The 23,101-nt window shown below is 45.7% G+C and overlaps 1 protein-coding gene across 3 annotated transcripts in view; it reads right to left on the bottom strand.

The window, feature by feature from the left end:
- The window catches only part of USP49 (ubiquitin specific peptidase 49), a 758,970-nt gene that overhangs the window by 439,913 nt on the left and 295,956 nt on the right, over positions 1 to 23,101 (bottom strand). For 2 of the 3 annotated variants that reach the window (XM_078644727.1, XM_078644726.1), the window contains 3 exons: positions 10,110 to 10,314; positions 3,749 to 3,857; positions 2,994 to 3,199 (listed from right to left, as the gene is read on the bottom strand). In XM_078644727.1, the coding sequence (XP_078500853.1) occupies positions 2,994 to 3,199; positions 3,749 to 3,857; positions 10,110 to 10,314 (520 nt within the window). Of the gene's footprint in view, positions 1 to 2,993; positions 3,200 to 3,748; positions 3,858 to 10,100; positions 10,315 to 23,101 lie in introns of all 3 variants that reach the window. The other variant, XM_078644724.1, reaches the window with a different exon arrangement.

Genomic DNA, 23,101 nt, shown 5'->3' with positions numbered 1-23,101 from the left:
CCGACACCTCCTGCAGGACCTTGTTCACTCCGACCAATGTGGGTTCATGCCTGCCAGTGGTACTCATCACTGCATTGGTCAGCTCCACCTGGCTCTGGCCCACAGAGAGCGTTTAACCCTGTACTTGGCATTGCTCTTCTTAGAATTCGAGAAGGCGTTTGATACGGTGAATTGGGATTACCTGCAAGGTGTGCTGGACAGGAAGGGTTTCGGTCCCTCGTTCCGCCATCTGATCAGAGTGCTATACACTAATCCCAGAGCCCGAGTACTCATTAATGGGGAGCTTTCTGAGGCATTCCCGATCCAACGGGGTACGCGTCAGGGGTGTCCGCTCTTGCCCCTCTTATTTGCGCTGGCGATGGAACCCCTGGCAGCCCTCATCCGACAAGACCCGCTTATTCGCGGATGGGCCTGGGATTCGAGCCAGGTGGATAAGATAGCCCTATATGCTGACGATGTTGTACTCTATTTGGCAGACCCGGATAGCTCGGGCCCCAGGTGCCTGACGGCTCTTGCTGCTTTTGAGCGGGTCTCCGGACTCCGCCTCAACCTGGCGAAGTCAACGTTGGCCCCCTACATCCCTCCAGAGACTGCTATGACTGGCAGTCAGATATCCCCCTTAGGAGACACTCGGTCAAATACTTTGGTGTTGGGATAGCTCTTCTGCCAGAACTCGAATGGGCTTTGAATGTTACGCTTCTGGTCGGGCGGATCTCAAGAGGTGGCAGACCCTCCCACTAAACCCCCTGTGTAGGAGTGCACTCTTCAAAATGATGGTCCTCCCCCGTTTTCTTTACATACTGCAAAACACTACCATCCACCTCCCGGGTAGTTGGTTCCACGAGCTGGACGGTTTCCTCACCCAGTTTCTCTGGGGAGGGGCGAGATCACGCTTATCTCTGGCGCATTGTTGTATTCCCCCCTTTGATGGCGGTATGGGGGTGACCAATCTCCATCTCTACTACCTGGCCACAAAGCTCTTTGTCATCCACGATTGGTATGCAGGCGGCTAGTCTGACCCGGCATACCGCGTGGAACTCAGCACGTCGGACTTCCCGCAGATCCAGGCGTTTTTATATGGTAGCCCAGTGCCACAGGCCCTGCCCTCGGTCACCAGGACGGTGTTTTTTGGCCTGGCGTGCGGCTCTTCGCCACATGCGGTGGGATCGGAAACTTACTCGGCAGACGCCACTTTGGCACCGGTCCTGGATGCAGGAGGTCTCGTCTCTGCAGGTGTTTCGCCGGTGGGACCTCATCGGAATATCAGTGCTCGGGGATGTCTGGGTGGGAGACCACGTTCGCTCCTTCGCGGACCTGCAACAGCGGCATGCCCTTCCACACTTCCAACACTATAAATACCTACAACTCAGACACGCCCTCCACACACACGTCTCGCCACCTGTCTCCCTTGCAGAGTTCAGCCCGCTGGAGGCTCAGGTGATGATGGGAGATCTGGGGGGTGCGGGGGGGTTGGAATCCCTTATTTATCGGACCCCGGTGAACAATGGTCTCGCTTCCCTAGATCGGCTCGCTGGGAGGGCTGGCTGGGCCCCCTAGAGGAGGCAGACTGGAGAGATGCTCTTATGGCGCCTAAGACCCTAACCACATCCTCCAAGCTGCTTCTAGTCCAACTTTATTACCTGCATGCGGCTTATCACACCCCGACTCGTCTATTCCAGGCCCAGTTGATACCCTCTCCAGCATATGCACGGTGTGCCTCCGCCCCAGCCAATATGGTATGGAGCTGTCCAGCTTTTGCGCCGTTTGGGGGGGGGGGGGGGTGGAGTGGGTGCGAACGCAGGCCCTGGGATGGGAAGTTCTACATGACCCGCTACGTTTGCTGTTGGGGGTATTTGATGGCTTGGATGGCTCTAGGGCGGACAAACGCGATTCCTTAAATGCAATTGCAAAATAAGGAATTGCACATTTTGCGATTCCTTGTTTTGCACCAGATTTTCCTTTATAGATACCATTTGGCAAATTCGCAATTCTGCGAATTTCGGCGTTTGCGAATGTGCTTGATACATATGGCCCTAAGTCACTTACCACTGGTAACAATCTTTCTGTTGGATACTCCATCTTACCAGAAGATTGCTCATTTTGTGAATAATCCTCAGCCGACAGTAAGTTCTCCTGTGAGCCATAAGTTGGCTTTGAGCAGTTCCATGCAGATGTTGATCTGCTCCGGGAGTGATGAGCACAGCTGCATATAAGTGCCAACCATGTACGCGGATGTGAGTTGCTTTCTAGGCTGTCTGCGCACTCAGTCGCAGAGCCAAACGGTACCATCAATATGCAGATTGGGACCTTTGAAGATAGAAGAGTCCACTTCACCGAACAGGGGCGGGAGGGTCAGTGATAAATGTGCAGTTAGGTGAAGTATCTACCAGAAAGATCGAACAAGTTACTAACAACGATAAGTAATTTGTTCTTCTGATGCTAATTGAATGATCTGTTAGGGTCCCACCGATGGGACCTCCTTAGAGGGATGAGGCGGAGCAAAGAATATCAGAAGGGTGATTGCATGACATGGAAAGGAGGCTAAGTTTCTCAGAGCGACAGCAGAGATAAGCTGCCTTGTTTCGATGGAATCATGACTACATATATGCGGTCTTCTTCTCTTTGAGAACAAAGGCATAAGCTGTTGTTGCTCATCTAGGGAAAAAACTTACCCCAACATTCTTTTGAAGACTTATTGTACAGGCTGCGAGAATCCGCAGGCAGAAGCTTGCCTAGATTCTTTAGGAGACAGCACTCAAGAGCTGGTCAAGCATCCTTGGGAGACACTGCACATGAACCCACCTAGCATCTTGAGCACCAGTGGACCAAAAATGACCTAGGTTCTCTGAAAGACTGAAATAAGTAGGTCTAATACATATTGGTGAGAGTCGACAACGAACACAAATAAGTTACAAAAGGGGTACAATTTTCCATTGATTCCACTTTAAACGAACAGGTTAGAATCAGTCTGCTACAGATAACCAGGCACATACCTCCTTCTGTATTGTAGCAGTATGCAGTGTAGTGTCCTGAACCGAAGCCTTTCCCATGATGCATCACCACAGCTGAGAGGTCATAAACAAATGTCTCTTTGTCAGGGGAAGCAGGGGTTTCGCCACAGCAATAAGGTTCCATGTTCAATACCTGATCAAAGAAGACATGGACCCCAATTTTCTCTCTGTGATTACGTCCTGACCACCTAAAACAATAAACATGGGTCACAAGGGCTAGGATTAATAGGATTCCAAAACTAGGTGACTGAGGAGGGAGCAACCAAAATGGAGCACCCCCAACTGTGTCATGAGTGACTGCAACACACCATCAGAAACGTATAACCAATCAACCATAGAGCCAGATAACTGACAAAATCAAAAATCAAAGACATTACGACTTGACTCATAACGGATATGAATTATGTTGCACTAACAAGCTATATCTGGTAGAAAGGATGGGTCTTACATGATACATACAGAAGGAGAACTGAGAAAACCTTAAATGTTAGAAAAGAATTAAAAAACTTTGTTTAGCTTCTATCATCACTTTTTTGTGTCTGCATTCTACTTTTGGTCTGTAATGGAACTAGTCCAAAAACCGACTTCTGGCAGAACCAGAGGAAAACAGTTGTATGCCAGCTTTAAACTTTTAACTTTATCACACTGATATACTCCTAGCACCTCCCCTCCCCCCCTCTGCCCCCCCACCCCACACTGCCCATCAAATATGGTCTACAACTCCCCATGATGCTCACCGAAATCTCTTAAGGTGCAGCCGGAGGACCTGAGGTAGTCTGTAGATCAGTAACTGCTTCCTAGCTTCACTAAGAAGCAGCGTTTTTGGGGAGGATTTCCGCCGTTTTCCTGGAAAGAGTTGAAAACACTTTGCTTCAATACCGTGCAATACATTAATTTTATTCTGACACTAAGCTTCCAGTCTCATCCAGCACAATGGCTTCAGTCTCTTCACATACGTATCGTTCTCTCTTGTTCTCTATCAATTATATGTTCCTATGTCACCTCTTCACAGCAGAACTGTAATGCCATTTACAGAGTATATAAAAAGAACAGTAAAGATTACCTAGTGGCAACGAATAGTAAGGACAAAAGGCAAATATTTGAAAAATGATAGTATGAACCGTAAAAGGTGAATCTCATCATAATGTGGTATTTTATCACATAACAAATATCGGAAAATATAGGTAAGGGGATTCTAGCAGTCTTCAAAAATGTAATGGTCTGATGTATCGTCCCATTTCTTCATGCAGCATCAGACACTGGATAGAGCACGAAAACAAGAAGATATAAAAAAGTATGAAAATACCCATATAACGTATACCATTGAATGATCGGCTTCATACTTCCATGTCACATTTTTTTCAAAACAGAGATAGATGGCTCAAATTTCACGATATATATATATATATATATATATATATATATATATATATATATATATATATATATATATATATATATATATATTTATTTATTTATATATATTGAACGAGATATAACCAGGACAGTCCTCAAGTTTGAATCGGTCGCGAGGCTTGGTCGTGGCTGGAGTCATACCGTGCTGGAACAGATCGCACGAATAAAAGCGGAAGGGAAAGACCGAAACCGATCCGGATCAGGAAATCGCAGCGCATACGCTCGCGGAACAAACTCCAGAGGGCCTTGCAGGAGGCCCGGATGGCGGATGACAAAAGAGGGGCTGTGGCCGCGACGGCGAACATTACAGGTTCACAGCAGGAGAGAACGTCGGAGGGGTCGGCCTCGGAGGAGGAGGGAAGAAAATCTGGAGACGATGACTCGTAGGCGGGGAGTACCGGGGGACCGGTGGTTACCCCACAGACTTCGGATGGAGTGTTTAATGAGTGATGTTCCGAAGCATCCAGTTACACCGGGGTGCCTGTTGGGACTGACTCTCCGGTCTTGTGGTTCATGGTCAGGTGTGGGGCGGAGGCAACAGGGTGGGACTGGGGGCGCGGGGGGGGGGAGCTCTGCTGGCCCTGGTTCGGTGCTCTATCACCCTCTAGTGGCCCCTAAGGCCTTCTGTGGTGGCGACCGCAGATTAGTGTGTGTGTGTGGTTTTGATGGTTTGGAACGGGGCTGAAGCTGGGTTAATAGGTCCTGTCCTGGGGTGTGGGGTTTGGGGTGTTTTGGGGGACGATTGGGTAGGGGGAAGCAACTGCTGCAGTGCGGGGTACAACTATTTGATGGTGGAATTGCTCAGAACTGTCTACTGTGGGGTCGTTACCTAATGTGAAATGTATTACATGGAATGTTCGCGGAATTCAGACGATGGTGAAACGCCATAAAGTGCATGCGTATCTGGTGAGGCGGGGTGTACAGATAGCTATGCTTCAAGAGACTCATTTAACTAAAAATAAATGTGGAGCTCTACAGAGGCGGTGGCGGGGTCAGGTGTTTGGCACAACCTATTCAGCATTTGCCAGAGGGACCCTAATCTGGGTGAGAGCAGGAACTCCGTTCGAAGTCACGTCACAGCGGGTCGATCCTGAGGGTAGATATGTGGCGGTGGCGGGGCGGCTTTACGGGAGGGAGGTGGTCCTGTGCAGTGTGTATGCCCCCAATTCTGACCAGGCACGTTTTTTTGATGGCTTAACAAGCTCGCTGGCTCACTTTTTAGCTGGCCCGGTCTTATTAGGGGGCGACTTTAATTCGATCACTGATGTGGTACTGGATAGGTCGCACCCGCCGTTGGTTGACTCCCCGGTGCGCAGGCTGGCGGCTCATAGGAATGGTTGGCAGGAGGAGTGGGGACTGCTGGATGTGTGGAGGGCACAGCATCCTGGGATGAGGGATTACTCTTACTTTTCTGCAATACACGACCTACATGTTAGATTCGACGCAGTGTTGTGTAGTCGCACGTTGGCAGCGGCGGTGACGCATACTGAGTATCTGGCTAGGACAATATCAGATCATAACCCCTTATTGGTGTCAGTGCAGTGGCAACGGGCTAGATCGGCGGTCCCATCATGGCGGCTTCGGCCGGAGGCGCTGGAAGATCTGGTGTTTGGTGACATGGTTCAACAGGGCGTTGACCGCTACTTTGCGGAGAACGAGGGCTCCGCGACGTCACGCTCCATAGAATGGGATGCGATGAAAGTGGTGGTAAGGGGCGTGTGCATGGGTGGGTTCTCGAATGTGCGGGCGACTGTCCTGAATGATTTAGTGAAAGCGGAAGGGACGTTGCGTGATCTGGAACGTCGGAGGCCTGAACGGCCGGATCTGCAGGAGAGATTGGTGGAGGCTAAGGAAGTGGTGGCGACTGAAACTGAACGATTGCGGTGTTATGACTATAAGTTGTATAATGTAAGGGTGCATGAGGAACGTGATAAAGTAGGTGCGCTCTTTGCCAAACTTGCGGATCCTGAGCCTAGGGGGTGCCCGATAATGAGTATAAGAGTAGAGGGGGGGGAGGTACTTTACTCGCAGTCAGCCGTGTTGGAGTGCTTTCGGTCCTATTACACAGGATTGTATGAATGTCACCTGGAGGCAGGGAGGGACGAGATAGGCGAACACTTGGCCTTGCTCCAGTTGCCAGCGCTGGATAGTGAGGATGCTAAGGAACTGGGAGGTCCTATAATGCTAGCAGAGGTCAGAGTAGCTATCAAACAGATGGCTCGAAACAAAACCCCAGGAGTGGACGGTTTGCCGATAGAGTTTTATGCCAAATTTGTTGACGTCCTAGCGCCAAAACTATTGGTGGTGTACTCGGAGGCCAACCAACGAGGTTGCCTACCTGAGTCAATGAGGGAGGCGCTGGTGGTGCCACTGTTGAAGCCGGGCAAAGACGCGTTGAGTGTGACATCTTACAGGCCCTTATCGATGTTGACAGTGGACTACAAGATCCTAAGTCGAATTCTGGCCACCAGGCTCCTGCCGCACATGACGAGGCTAGTGCACAGGGACCAGGCGGGGTTTATCCCGACTAGAAATACCTCCATGAATATACGAAGGCTGGTCCGAATTTTGGATAGTGCCGGGTCTTCGGCTCTCGACTCCGTGGTGTTAGCGGTTGATGTCGAGAAGGCTTTCGATAGCCTTGAGTGGCTGTATTTAGATGAGGTGCTGCTGAAGTTCGGAGTTGGGGAGGGATTCCGGAGCTGGACGAGGGTACTGTACTCGTCGGCTAGGGCAAGGGTGCGCCTGGGCCCGCTGATCTCTTCGGCCTACCCTGTTTGTAGGGGGACGAGACAGGGGTGTTCATTGTCCCCCCTGTTGTTCGCATTGGCGATGGAACCGCTGGCGGCGCAGGCAAGGATGGGCGCCGCGTATGAGGGGATCACGCAGGGGTTGGAATCGCATTATATATCGTTATACGCTGATGATTTGCTGCTGTACTTGGCGGACGCTGAACGGTCATTAGAGGGAGCGGTAGATATGCTGGTTGGATTCGGTCGGCTGTCGGGCCTCAAGGTGAATTGGACTAAGACCTGTATATTCCAATTGCGGGCAGGTATGCCCTGTCCACCGTTAGCGCGGGAGGTAATATGGGAGCCTTCTGGCTTCACCTACCTCGGGGTGCGTATTTATCACGAAGCAACCGATCTCCTGGAGGGGAACGTAGGGCGATGCATACGTGCGCTGAAGGGCTGCATGGCATTTTGGGCCTCTTTCCCTCTGTCGGTACTGGGCCGAGTAGCATTGTTGAAGATGGTGGCGCTTCCCCGGCTGCTTTATTACTTCCGTACACTGCCGGTATGGATTCCGCAGCGGGTTTTTAAGGAACTGAAGATGTTGGTGACGGGCTTCCTTTGGGGCCAGGGTCGGCGGAGGGTGGCATTGGAGACTCTGATCAGGCCTAAGAGCGAGGGGGGCATGGCGGTCCCCAATTTTGAGTTATATTACCTAGCGGCGCAACTGCAGACCCTAACGCAGAATGTGGCTAGAGAATTCAGGGGTCCCGAGTGTGACCGTGGAGCCGGCATTCCAAAGTACGTCCTTTCTTATATAGTTATGCAACAGAAACTGGATTTGAGGGAGCTGACGGTGGAGGAAAGGACGCTTAGAATGTGCTGGCAGCGGAGTCTGAAAAGGGCACGGAAGGTCCGGCCGTATGCACCGGAGATACCGCTGGGGATGTTGACCGCACTGCCGCATGGGGGTGACTGGTCCAGGCTTTTGGAATGGGAGGAATTGGGTCTACAGATGGTGGGGGACCTGTACATTGATGGAGCATTGGTCCCCTATCAAGTGCTTCAGGAGCAGTTTGGCTTACCGGACGGTACCTTTCTATTGCACGCGGCGGTGGTGGCGGCGCTGCAAAAACATTGGGGAGTAGGGCTTGCCGAGCCGGAAGTGACAATGGCATGCCAGTATGTGGTGATGGCAGCGGGCACTGTTAAAGCGGTGACGTGTCTCCACATGAGAATGTTGAACGAGGGGCTGGCTCCGCTACTGGCTTTGAAATCGCGATGGGAGGATAGCATAGGCAAGCCCATTCCGGACACGGTCTGGAGTCAGGTCCTGCGGCGGACGTGGAAGGGCACGAGGAACGCACGGTTTCAGCAAGTGCATTTCTTTATACTGCATAGGGCGTACTTGACTCCGGAGAGGATAAAACGGTACTTCCAGGTGCGTGACGCTATGTGCCCACGATGCTTGGCGCCCGAGGTCGACTTGGATCATATGTTGTGGGGGTGTCCGACCCTGGGGACGTACTGGTCGGAGGTGGGGGTGCTCTTGAATGCGGTAACGGATAGGGAGGTGGACTTTGATATGGCGGCATGTCTCCTGCTCTGGTTCCCACATACGAAAAAAACGAGAATTACCAGTAACTTTATTGATTTAGGACTCATATTGGCACAAAGAGAGATAACCTGGCACTGGAAATCTAGCGCAGGCCCTTCAGTGAGGAGGTGGATGAATGAGCTGTTGAAATGGGCGGGCTGTGAAAGCATCGTAAGAATGCGACAGGCTACTAGACTTGGTAAGGAGAGCTGTCTGGACATGGCAAGAGCTTGGGAGTTGGTGGTGCAAGCGTTGCGTGATTACATGGTGGGGGATGACGAGGAGGAATGATGATCCGTGCGGCTTCCATGCACTTTTAGCGAGTGCGCGCGACTCCTGGTGGATGGCGAACCTTTGAGATGGCACGGAATTAGATGGCCCGCATTAGCAGCAGCAGCAGTAGTTGGGGGGAAGGGGATGAGGAAGGGGCGTTTTTGAGGAGGGTAGCTCGACTTAGTGGCCCGGAGTAGAATAGGAGGATAACATGTGGGTTGGACCCAGGGATCCGGGGCTCCCGGGGTAGCAGGCAGGTGTTCTGACAGTGCTGCAGGGGAGGTCTGGGAGGGAGACTCTGATACGACTTGATTGGGGCGGGCTTGAGCACGGTATGAACTGACGACGGTTTCTTCCTGGAAATTCTGAGTTTGTTCGTTGATGCATGGGGGGGGGGGGAGGTTCAGGGGGGGGTAAAAGCAGAAACTGAAAAGTGATGTTGGTCGAATAATTGGGAAAGGAGGACACGGAAGCATCCTACTGCGAAAGGTAATCCTGCAGCGCCGCCCTGCCTCCGGGATGTGGGCCAAATGGCTGTGTACGATATAACTGTAACTTTTTCAGATTGTGATGCTGCAAGTGTACTGATTGGCTAAAGATGTGGCTTTCTTTTTCATTCTGCAATAAAAATATATTTAAAAAAAAAAAAAAAAAAAGTTTGAATCGGTCGGCTGTACCCCAGAGCAGAAATATGGGTGACATCAATTCAGTGTCGACCAGAAGTGGGAATTAAACTTCAAGTGGCTGGGTACAGAATAATATGACATCCTACAATGGAGGCTATAGTGACCAAGGGACCCACCATTTCCTTTATTTTAGTTAAATGCTTTGAGTTATATTTATAAACATCTGACACCGAAACAAAACAACAAATAAGAAAATAACCAACTAAATAGAATACTCCACTACAATCGCACCAGACTGAAATTACCAACAATTTTTTTTTTGGCACATATGTCCTTTGCCATGTAGTTAGTGCATATATTACTCCGCATTCGTATAACAAGATGCAGCACCAAACCAGAAGTGCACAAAGAAGGTAACTATATCAAGCCATGCAAGGCCACTCACCACACTCACTGTTGCACTGGTCACACGCGTAGATTCTCCCTTCCAGAGCCTCGGTTTCAGTAAATTTGGCCAACATTTCTGTCAGTGTGCATTCTGTGGATGTGATAGGCAAAATCCCCTTCTCGATGTTATGATAGCGCTCTGGAAACTCCAAGGAAAGGTCCCAAAAAGGCTCCACTGTATCAGACTTATAACTACACGTTAGGCAAGTCACCTGAATAGGAAGAAACACTGTGAGGCGTGACCCAGCAGAAACACACAGCTCTTAGGATGGATACCCACTAGTAAGAGAAGTTACCACAGAAGACAAAAACTCATGCAGATATCAGTGGAGACCTCTCAAAGAAGAGAGCTGTCAAACACAAGGGGTAGAGACATTAGATAAAGAAGTGCTGTTGAATGCATGACATTAGTTTGTTAATGCTGGAGAATTCTGCTGACAAGATTGTCACTGAGAATACAGCTCACTAATCCAGAACTACTGTTTGGATGGAATAAAAACTTGGGGGCCGATTATGATGGCGGACGGACCTGAGTCTGTCCGCCACCATAGAGAAGGAGGGACCGTCCGCAGGGGCAGCGGCGGTCCCTCCGTGCAAATTAGGATGTGACCGCCACCCTGGCGGTCACATCCTGTATTTTTATCATTGTGGCGGGTGCTGCTTGAAGCAGCACCCGCCGCAATGATAAAAAAGTAAGTTGTGCATTTGCATGCACAAAGCGGCAGGCACCTCGCGGTGCCTGCCGCTTTGTGCAGGCAAATGCAGGGGGGTACCATAGGTACCCCCCATGTGCACCCCCACCCCCCTCTTCACCCCTGGGGGCCCGCAACGGGCCCCCAAACACAAATCCGTATGCCTTTACACGGCGGAAATGCCGCCGTGTAAAGGCATCTTTCCGCAGACATCCTACTCGCTTAATCTTCCCGACGGCCCCCAGCGCCTAGAGACCCTTACGGGTGATTGTGCGCTTTACAAATGTGGACTTTACTTTACTTTAATATGGCTGGCGGTGTCTGATAGACACCGCCAGCCATGTTAATGCTTTTCCGCCGCGGGCAGAATCCGCCCGCGGCGGAAAAGCAGCGGACATATAGTAAGACCCACCAGCCATCCTAATATGGCGGTGGGTCTTTCAAGGCTCCCCGGCGGATTTCCCGCATCCTCCGGGCCGGCGGTGGCTTCCGCCGGCCCGGTGGATGCGGGAAATCCGCAATCGTAATAGGCCCCTAGGTGCAGGTTACTTATCTGTATTCTTCTTTAAAATCAGGGCATTTGTTTTGTATTTATAAACAACGATATCCCTCCAGCCATGTGCAAAGAAAACAGGGCTGCGAGGGGCTAAATGTTTAGTCTTTGTTAAAAAACATAAACAAAAAAAAAATGTACACTTCTAAATTTAGGCCTAAGACTATGAGACATATTTGGCAGAGAAACAAAGCCAATTAAAAAAACGAAGAAAAAACAAAAGACACTGTTCCTAGGACTCAAAAAGTTCACCAGTGCCCAGTACGGTTTATTAGCAAGTTCACTTTTATGCGACACTCTGATCAACAGTCTAGTTTCCACATCTACCTTTATTTCCCAGGTTTAAAGGTTTGAAGCAGGATGGTTTATAAAATGAAAGAATATATACCCCAATGGAGATTAGAATTCAGCAAAATCAAATGTTCTTCTCTACTGAAGGATCCTCTTTGGTGTTCATCATACACAGCAAAACAGACAGGCAATGCCAATCTAATAGACTGAAGTGTGGAAAGCCAGGAGGCTAGGTGTTATAAAGATACTATTTAAGCAAACAGTTGCAAAGAGAGGCCTGCCCTACTAGTTTGTAACGCTGGCATTAATGCAGTAAGGGGGTAGTTCAACATTCCCTGAGGTCTCATTGCATGTTTCATACAGTGGGAGTGTTTCTCATGAGTTTGGCAAACAGAAAGTGTTTCGAAGAGCCCATTAGATATATGCTATTCTATCCATCTCACATCGGAATTTTTCAGGAAGTGAACCAAGTACACATATGTGTACCTTTTGTTTTATCACACTACCTAATAGTTCTTTTTGTAACCAAGGTATAAAGAGACCCTGGCGCTGCCCTTATATATCTCTACAATTTCAACATGTCCTAAACCTCTTGGTTGGATCCTCGTGAAACCCAGGATACTTTGAGCATAATCAGCAGGACTATAGCTAGATCACTTTAGATGAATTCTAGACAGAAATACATACATACGTATTATAATTAGGTTCGTATTGCACCTACTATAAGACAGGGATGTTATTTGTCCACCATGATCTATGAGGTTGCTAAGGAGCCCTTGACAAACACCATACCACAATACATAGTAGTAAAGGGAATTAATAACACAAGTAGAGAACAAATCATTAATTTTCCTTATGATGTTCATTACTATTTGAACATTTAATGCATTTACTGGAAACCTACTTCAACAGATCTGGTCTCTATAACTATGTACAGAAAAATAAAATCTGTCACTTCACGCTGAGTCTGTCTAGCTAATGTGGAATGTAAAAAATATATTGATATTATAATATACTTTGACAGCGATCAGTCAAAGATCACAAAATCAAAGATTACAACAGATCTCTTGGCAACAAACTTTGTAAAGTTTTAAACTTACTGGCTCAATTTGTTATATGCACTGGGTTTAAGTATCTAGAACACACTGTATTATGTACATGTGGTTTGGAAGTGCATACGTGAATATACCAATATAAAAAGCTGTCAAAGCCTACAGAAATTGGATAAGCTAGACATAAGAGGTTAGAGTGGAGTTGTTGTTATAAAACATAATACGTCTTGAGGATAAAGATTTCTATAAAGGAGGAACATTAGAAACAAGGATGCCATTTGAGTATGTAGGTAATACAGGAATGAATCAGGGTCTACATACACATTTACATGAGGGTGTTTAGTTTTAAATACAAAGGATTTAAAATTACTCACTCGCATTGAGACTCACCACTGGACACTAAATATAACAATTATTAAGGTAGCAAATTCCTAATAGTAATGTGCCTTCTAATGATTGGGACTCTGAATGCGATATTGTGAGATATGGTGAGTTTCAGAGCTCTCTAATAGCAGATAAAAAAATCTGATTTTTTTTAATAATCAACTTTGATGTTACTCAAAACTGGTTATGTGAGCAAGGGAGCAGCTAGGTAGTGGCATTCAGGTTTATACGACTAACAAAAAAAAGGTCGAGAGGATGGAGGAAGCAAAGGTTGAGCTTGCCATGAAAAGAGCATCACAGAGTGCAGGAGTATTAATGTGAAAGGGGACTCAGAACACATGGGCGAGAGAAAAAAGTACATGCACTACCACAGAGTACGAATATATATGTAAAAAGAAGTAGGTACTTTGGATGGAGCCATGGAAGGATATCACTTATTCATTCAAAAGGACAGTAAAGAAGCTATGCTCAAGGAGAGGAACAGACAAGAAGAGAAAAAAGTGAATAACAAGCAAGTTCATAATATTGACAAGAAATGCAAATAATGGTAAACCACAGGCTCACCCTAAGCCCCCTCTAAGTGCCAGTATTGTGCAGAGTACGCCTTCAACAACAGACTGCTAGCCGTCTGGAGGTGAGACCTAACGAAACATGCCAGGGCTAATTCTTGTCAGAGTGCAACACAAAAACCCAAATGTAACAGGGGTTAAAGCGTATTGCTCCATTATGTAATTAATAAAAGCATGTTTGTTGATGGGGAAAAAAGGCCCTAATAAAACAAAGCGTTGGCAAAGCCACTAGCTTCTCACCTCTGAATTTGCTAATGCAGATCTAACTATTTAGTGAAGGCTTTTGCAGATGCTGTTGGCTCAAAATCTACCATGCGGGGAAAAAACACTTTAATCCCCACAGTAAAACTGTCATGAGTGAAAAACCACACTTCCCAAGAGAAAAATGTTGTAACCCTCTATAAACGGCAAAGACGTAAAGAGTAACATTTTATTTAATAACTAAAGACGAAAAGGCAGAGCTTTCTGTTCTGTGATCTTTTCACAGCAGGAAAAAGAACTGAGTCTAACTGTCGCTGTGCTTCATGCGGGGATTGAGGTGGTCCACAGGCAGCATTAAAGTTTTCCTCTAAACAAGGCCATGTGCCTTCCACAATTTCCTTTACTTTTTTGCTTTGAAAAAGGTGAAAGAAAGAAATGTTTCAGGACAGCAAAGCTGTTGTTTTTTCGATAGCATGTTTACAATGCGATTCGACATTGTCACCAATTAGTCTTTAAGCATATAAAACAAAAGATGTAGGCATTTTTTAATTTTGCTTTCTGTGTACAGTTCTTTCTCTTCACTTTTAAAAGTTTACCGGGCTCCTGAAATTAGGCAAGACTATTCAGTGTTTAAGAATTTTTATGAAAGTCCCTTGAGAGAGAACATTACTTACCTTTAACACTGTTTAAGGCTTGTAGTGTTGCACTTCACATGCTTTGCACTCTCCTTCCATCTTGTGTTGGGTCCGGTATATTGCAAGTTGGTTTTCTTCGAAGACTACTTTCAGTTTCAAGAGTGCCACAAATGCTCATGACTATAAACCCAAAACTCACAATGCACCCAGAACTCCAACATTGATTGTAATAAGAGTTTGAGCTCACCGGCAGGTTGTTGTATCCGAGAAGCTAATGTACATGATTAAAATGTTTTAGAAGATAGACTTTCCACTACTTTGCCATATCTGGGAATGTGGGAGTATGCATGTTGATCACAGAGATGGGAGAAAAAGGGGCTATTATTTTAACCTGACTCAATCCCAGGGGTTTCTTGAGTAATTTGTTCTTAGTCCAGAGGAAGAATAACCAACCAGTGATCAAACTCACAGAGTTCAATGAGGGGAAGACTTAGTCATATTTGAAGATGTCGAAATGCCAAGGACTTGCCTCCTGAGGAACATCCCTGGGAAAGGACTGGGTGTTGAGTTTCGACCTAGGACGCCTAACTGGCGATGCCATTTATTGGCCCACAGCTTTGTTTAACATCTGTGGTCCCAGACGTTAGAGTTCAGAGTTTTTCCTTTTGGCCCCTCTTTAGCATCATGGTTTTCCTAAATACTCAGACTAGTAGCAGAATATCTCATGGCCAGAACCGGAGACTCATTTTTTTACCTTGATGATGATATCTTGCTAGACCAGACTTCAAACTTGTTAAAAGTGCATATAGGGAGCACAACTGACCTCTCTTCTGGGGGCTTGGATTTTGGATAAAGCAAAAAATCAGAATTGGTGCCTTCCTGGACCATGACCTTTCTGTTGTTCACGATAAGACTCGTTGCCAACCTCCCTTCACCATCCATGGAAGAATGTAGGGAATAAAAAGAGAAAATTAAAGAAGCCGCACCTCAAGGAGAAGATTTCACCACACTTGCACGTCTGGCTAGTGAAGCTCCTACCTTAATCGATCCAGGTGATCTTTCCAGGCCCCTTGGCTATGAGGCTCTTTAAAGGCAAAAGCAGCCCTATTACAGAAATCTTGAGTATTCAGAACTTAAGTATCTATTCAAGGAAGCCGAGCAAGAATGTTGTGGCGGATGACCACAGGTAAGTTTGGAATGGTTAGGTAATTTTTAGGATCTCATCACAGAGCTAAATCTCAACCTAAGACTTTGAGGATGTAGAGATATATCTGCTGAAGGAATCCAGTCTCCTAACAACTGACTGACTTGAACTGGTTTCTTTGAATTGCTTGATGAGGAGTAAGGTGGCCTGTTATGTTCTTCTGAGAAGCGACAACATCTCAGGGGTCAGATATACCAAACAACCAGGTGAGGCCATGTCAAAGATGTTGGTAAAAATGGCCGAAGACCAAGTAAATGTCATCCAGCTGAACATCTCTTGGGCGGCAAGAAATTTACTGTAACCCCCTAATTGGTGAAGTAAGTGAATAGTGGTTTGAGTGTGTTGGAGACACATTTGGTAAGTGCTGGCTTTGATGAGCCAGTCATCCAGGTATGGGAAGACATGGATGTGTTGTCTTCTCAGATGTGCTGCGACTACTGCCAGACATTTGGTAAATACCCTGGGAGTAAATACCCTGGGAGAAGTGGTGACTCCTAATGGTAGTACTTTGAATGAATAATGATGACCCGCTATCATAAATCTGAGGAATTTGCGATGGGCGGGATGAATTTGAATTTGGAAATATGCGCCTTTTAAGTCTAAAGTAGACATAAAATCGCCCTGCTGTAGAACCAGCAGACAAAGGTGGTGGGGTTGTGATTCAGGACATTGAACCTTACAAAGAAGAAATCATAAGGCAATTATCTAACATAGACCATAATCAGAAGTTACATACTGACCCGACACGTGAAATTCAAAATCTCATCTTGAGTATCACAGAAGAAGCTAGGACCACTGGATACCTAACCCAGAATGAATTCCTCTTTCTTAATACTAAATGCCCCAGAACTCATCTATACTCTTCCATAAATCTATAAGAGCATTGAGAGTACTCCTGGACGTCCAATCGTCTCAGGATGTGGTTCCATTCTGGAGCCTCTTGACCAGTATGTTGACTTCTTCATAAAAGATTTTGTACCCAAAACTCTTTTATTTTTTGGGAATGGTTTGGATATGGTTAACCAAGTGGAACATTACCCTTTCAACCCCGATACGAACATTCTATGCACCCTTGACATGAAAACTTTATACACAAATATTCCACAAGCAGAGGGCCTCACCGTGATTAAGAATACACTCAACACTAGACCACGCCCGCACGCCGTACCCTCATCATTCATGTTACAACTCTTAAATATATGCCTTACATGCAATTTCTTCTCATTCGATGGCCAATATGAACAACAGTTCAAAGGAACATCAATGGGGGCTGTTTTTATCCCAAACGTTGTCATACTTTACATGGATAACCTGGAAACTACTAAAATACTGACTCCCACTAATCCTTTTCATGACAATGTAACCACCTGGAAATGCTACATTGACAATATCTTTCTAATCGTGCATGGTGATGGGGGTACACTATCATTCTTTTTTGATTAGCTCACCAACAACTGCAATGGGCTAAAATTCACTCTTTCACAGAGCAGGACAGAAATTGCATTTCTAGACCTGAAAATCAAACACATAGATAGAGAACTCTTCACTAGCCTCTATAGAAAACCCACTGAACGCAATACGCTGCTATGCTATGAAAGTCACCATCCACAAGACCAACGTGACTCACTACAATTCTCTCCATTCCTTCGCTTTAGGAGAAACTGCTCATTCAAAGGAGACTATTTTTGGGAAGCCAAAACCTTGACTGACAAACTAATCTCTAGGGGCTATCCCCGCATACTGGTGTGCAGATCACTCAAAAGAGCATGGTACTGCCCACAAGAAACTTTGCTCACACCTTAAACCAACAAGCATTGGCATAGCCAATAGGTCTCACCTTTGGGACCTTATAAGTAAGTGTTTAATTATCCAGCACAATATCCTTGGAGCAACAACATCAACTGTTGCATGGCTAAACACTTATAAGGGCCCAAAGGCAAGAACTATTGGCTATGCCAATGCTTGTTTTCCTTCTTATGATCCATTTTTCTAAATCCAGCAGTGGGGGGAAAGGAGAGATTTGTGGCATCATATTTATTTTTTTGCCCATATTTCATTTACAGGAAATAAAGAATCCATCTGTGCGTTACCACTCATTCTGATATTCAGATTTTGTATTTCTGATTTTCAATAAACTGGTGCTAATATGTTTTTGTCACAAATTACACACCAAATTAGGTTACTCGCCCAGGGTTGCAGGTAAACAGAACTGCACCCCACATGATTAAATCACTCTTCATTTAATTTTCACGGTACAGTTTGTGTATACCCCAAATTCTGTGCAGCTGAGTATTCTCTTGTGAAGCAAGGAACACAAAAGGTCACTGTGCCAATGCTCACTGTACTTAAATATCACTGTGCCTATGGCCTCATGTTTGAGGACAAAACAGGCAGGGAGTCAGCAACGTGCGCACACGAGGAACAAAGGCGCATGCATCTGCAACACATTTACTACCAGGGTCAAACAGAGTGTTTCCCAGCTCAGAAAGATAAAATACGACCAATATGTTGCAGGAAAAAATGTAATGATGCGTTAGTAATTTCTTTTAAACATGATGTAACCAAATTACGAGGTACAATCTATTTCTTTGAAAATTGAAATAGTATACATATTTCCAACGTTTATATATAATGATATTCGATTTAGGGAGCTTTTCGGCCAGCACAGAACATTGTTGAGTGGGTGAACGCAGAATGTACATGCAGTATCATATATGCAGTGACACATATGCAGTAACCTATATGCAGTGTCACATAGGCAATGTCTTAATGCGCTAGGCAGTGATCATGGACATTAAAAGGCCTTGTTAGAGACACCCTCAATTATAGAAATTATGGCCTTCTACTAGACAATAATGCAGGCTTTATGGTACTACTTTTGAACGTGTGAAGGGCAAATCAGGTACAACTAGGAAAGCATGACGTCACTTCTACTAGACTCAAAGTGCCAGATTGCCTATCATTGCGTGTTCAAATTGTGCAGTTTAAGAATACTTTCAGCAGTCCTCTCTTAAAATAGTCAAAACACGACTGTCGGAGAATGCTGCAACCGTGTGTTATCAATTAGAGCTCAGAGGAACGCTGATGCACTATCACATCAACTTCCTTCCCAGCGTAAGTTTGCAAATTCCAATCGTGGCCATTGGGCATTCCGTTGCCACCTTTCGCGCTGCTGCCTGCCAGCGGGGCCTCTCCTGCAGACCGCGGCTGCCCGCCTGAGCCAGGGCTGCAGCTCCTGCACCGCTGCAGTCATTTAACACACATCTCTCTCCGTCCTTAACCACGCCTGGGGTGACCGTGTGAGGCACGCTGACGGCTCATCAGCTCGCTCGTCGCAGTTTTTTTCCCCGCGAAACCTGTGAGGAGAGGTTTAGGGCAGCAAATCTACACCGCGCAGCCTGTCGGTGTTATTCTTATTTTTGCAAAGGAAGGGAGCGCGTGGAGGAGGAGGATTTCTTGAGGCAAGGGGAGTTGATAGAGCTCTTCAGGAGGTGTTTTGGAGATGGGACTGCTGTCCTTGCAGTAGACGCTAAGGAAGGTGGTTTGTCAGTCTCTGACTTGGGGTCCCCTCACCTGAGCCACCCTTTATCTAGCGTAAAATAAAGAGACAAAGTATCCATAACGGACTTGTACAAAGCACTGAGAATAGGCAGAAACTGGGCTGGCGCTACAATCCAAGTGGACTCACCCTAAAAGCCCCAACAGCGAGCTGTAAGTAGCTGAATTGGAATTTAAAAAACAAGATCAGTGACTCCTACTGCAACAAGCCCGCGAGTAGTAGACGCGCGCGTGCCACAGCGAGCGATCTGTTTACAATTTCACGCCAGTGTCTGGGCACCATAATTGCAAACAGATGTGGCCCGTGCAGGTAACCGCAAGCAATAGGCCTTGGGCGGAGCAAAGGCGGGACATGCGCCCGCCTTTGCCCAATTGCATGCTGTCTTTCTTAGACAGATGCATGCAAGCCCAATAGCCTGTAACTAAAAACAAAACGCACGCACGAGCATGTGGTGAGCTTTTGAAAGCCTCTTACTAAAAGTCTCGCCAGAGCAGCGCACTGACACTCAATGACCATTGAGGCCTCAAACTCCTTGTGGGGCATTCTAAATGTGGGAATTGTGTGGCATTTCAATTTACTATTGAATGTAAAGAATTCACCTACGGCACTTTGAAAATACCCCCCAACCAGTTTTCTAACTGTAACCCTTCTGATGTGATATATGCTGTCCTGTGCCCATGTAATCTGATCTACATCGGACAACCTACTAAAAAAGTGCGTATTCGCATTTGCCAGCACTGAAGCCGCCTCCGGTGCAAGACACCCAATGCCCCACTGGTGGACCATTTCACTGCTAAAAGACACACAGAGAATGGGATCCACTGGTTGGTCATCAGTGTGATCAAACCTCCACCTAGGGGTGCAGACATCAACCAGATCCTGAACAAGGAAGAACTAAGATGGATTCTGCGCACTGGGAGTCCTCACACTGGTTTAAACCGCATGGAGGACTAGACTGCCTTGCTGTGATGAGACTGTTATTCCTTCTTACGCCCTATACTGCAGTTGTTTCTGTTTTTCGATGAGTCATGGTTTAATTGCAACACTCGTCTCAATTTTATGGTTTTTTTTAAATTCTCAACGAAAAGACCAGTAACCTCCGAGTATTTGAGTTATGAGATGATCCATTTGAACCATTTTCATGTTGCACACTTTTCCCCTATGAAATTTTTTACTGCACTGTACTATCAGTTGTTCTTTATTAGTAATTTCTTGATGCACAGCCTACTCCTTCAATTTTTCATGCTGAAATTTTTCTCCGATGAAATTTTTTACCTCTCTACATTATTGGTCTCTTGATCTGCTGGTGCTCTCCTTACTCAACACTACCAGTGTTCACACACACTTGGACTAATGTGTGCAGAACTATACGACCAGTTACGATTTGTTAAATAGATTTGAATCATTATAGGGCGGATCCAACCATTCGCTATTTAGATAGGGACTAATGTGGATGTAAGAATTGTACCAAATGATATGCTTTCTATAATTTCTTCAATAATATACACATAAACTAATCTAAATGAGGTAGTAATACACCAACATTATTTAATGATGTGCAGTTTCTCTCCACGTACTGGTATAATCCTTACAACTGTATCTTCTGTCCTCTCTTCACTTTGAGCAATAACCAGCCACAACATGCCGCCCCTTTTTCTGACTTGCATGCTCACACCTTCTAGGACTTTGTCACTTGCTTGAGCACACCCTTGATGACATCACCACGTACACATTCTTATTCACCGCTTCTCATCCCCTACTCGCACAGGACACAGCACATCTTCGGATGTTCCCCCAACAGCGCTATCTGGTAAGACTTGTGGACTTTGACGGAACTCTTCCGCCTATTTAATTATTTTATATTGGCGCAACATCATTATTATTCCATCGCCATAGGTCCCGATGCCCTGCATGTTGCCTTCGCCATTCCTTGCGGTGGTGCCCTAGATTATACTCACAGGACCATTCGTTCGGTAAGGAGTCTTCGCTTTTTTCACTTCACTGCTGCCCCTTCGTAGTTATCTAAAATTCACTGAGAGTTGCTTCTCTTTAGATTCTCCCTTGCTGTTGCCGCGTGTCAATTCACTCACTGCTACAGTAAGGAACTGGATGTATTTTTCCTCGCAATTTAAACTGAAGTAAACGCTGGTCATCTTCAGCTCGCTCTTTATAGCGTTCTTTATATAGCCACATAATATGGCCACTGAATCCCTCCCCTGACACCTTTCCTCACAAACACCACTATCCTTCGAATGTAATATCTGTCTCGGTTAATTACGGCCGCACAATTTTTTGTGCGCGCACAATGCACACCAGCTTCTAGTATTGCTACACACCAAACTACACACAGTGAGTGTGCAAATCTGAATCACACATTTTGTGTATGTCTATAAAATAATTGACATTTGAGTTATTCATCTGCCCTTTTTGATTTTGGTTTTACCCTTGCCCCTTCCCTCCCCCACCCTTCTCTCCCCACTGTTTCCATCTATATTCCTGCAGACATTAGTCTCAGGCATTTACTCAAATGTCCTGATGATGATCCCATATCTTGTTCTAAGGGATTGAAACGCTGTCGACTGTGTACACCTTGACACAACTACTAAAATTCTATAGTGTAATATGCTATGGTGTTGTAATGCATCTTTGCTTGACCTACTAAAGAATTGTTTTTGACCAAGCTAATGTCAATGTCTGAGGCTTTTTTAATCCTCTAGGGTGTATGTGTTCCCACTTTTTTGCCTCTTCTATTTTTATGAAGTAATATTAAAGGATTCTGTCCAATTGGACAACCCTATATAGACATCATTGTATTTCTATATACATTCCTTTCACATTACCTTTTGTTAGGGACTGTTATTTCTAGAAAATAAAAGTAGAAGTGGAAGTGCTTGAAGTGTCACCAAGTCGAAATGCTCAGAAAGTATGTAGAGGTTTAGTTCTCTGAGGTCTAGAATAGGTCTCAAGGAGCAAACCTTTTTGGGGTTCAGAAAGTACATGGAGTACTCATCTGTCCCTTGATGTTGTAATGGCACAGGTTCTATGGCTCCTTTACACTAGAGACTGGACCTCTTGCTGAAGTAGATGTACATGTTCTATTTTGTGAGAGTGTGGTGGAATGTTTGGAGGATAGTTGGTAAGCTCCAGGCAATAACCATGTTGGAAAATTCCTAACACCCATTTGTCTGTGGTGAGAGATTGCCAAATGGGGAGGAAGAACTATAGTTACTTACCTGTAAACTGTGGTTCTCCAGTATTGGTGTCTTTCATAGATTCACATGCTTGAATATTTCCCGTCGTCGAAGTGGGAGTCCCACGGTACATAAAATAGCAGTCATATATGCATGTATACATGAAAATAATAATAAATAAAAATATACATACATATAATGCAATAAATTGTAAATTCTAAAAAGTACCATAGAACACAATAGGCTCATTGAAAAGCCTAAGGGAGAACTCACTTTAGTAGCATATCAGTGTCATTATGTGTTGGATCACATTCCAGCCAATCAGGCTGTAGCCTCCTCTAGAACCTTCTCCTCAGAAGCCCAAGTCCTCAGATTTTCGTAGCACAAAGTAAGTAAAAGTGCCTGAGGAGAAGAGAGCCTCTGAGGGGAGGATGGGAGGGTCGCATGTGAATCTATGAAAGACACCAATACTGGAGAACCACAGTTTACAGGTAAGTAACTATAGTTCTTCTCCAGTATTAGGGGTGTCTTTCATAGATTCACATACTTGAATAGAGTAGAAAGCAGTAAATCATCACATAAGTCATAAAGGTAATACATCAAGCAAAGAAGTTAAATATATTAGGCAATATGCACTAAATACCAAAACATTATTATTAAAAACAAAA

Source organism: Lissotriton helveticus, chromosome 5_1 (assembly GCF_964261635.1).
Source record: "Lissotriton helveticus chromosome 5_1, aLisHel1.1, whole genome shotgun sequence".
In the NCBI taxonomy this organism is placed as follows: Eukaryota; Metazoa; Chordata; class Amphibia; order Caudata; family Salamandridae; genus Lissotriton; species Lissotriton helveticus.
This window is presented reverse-complemented; position numbering and strand designations above follow the sequence as displayed.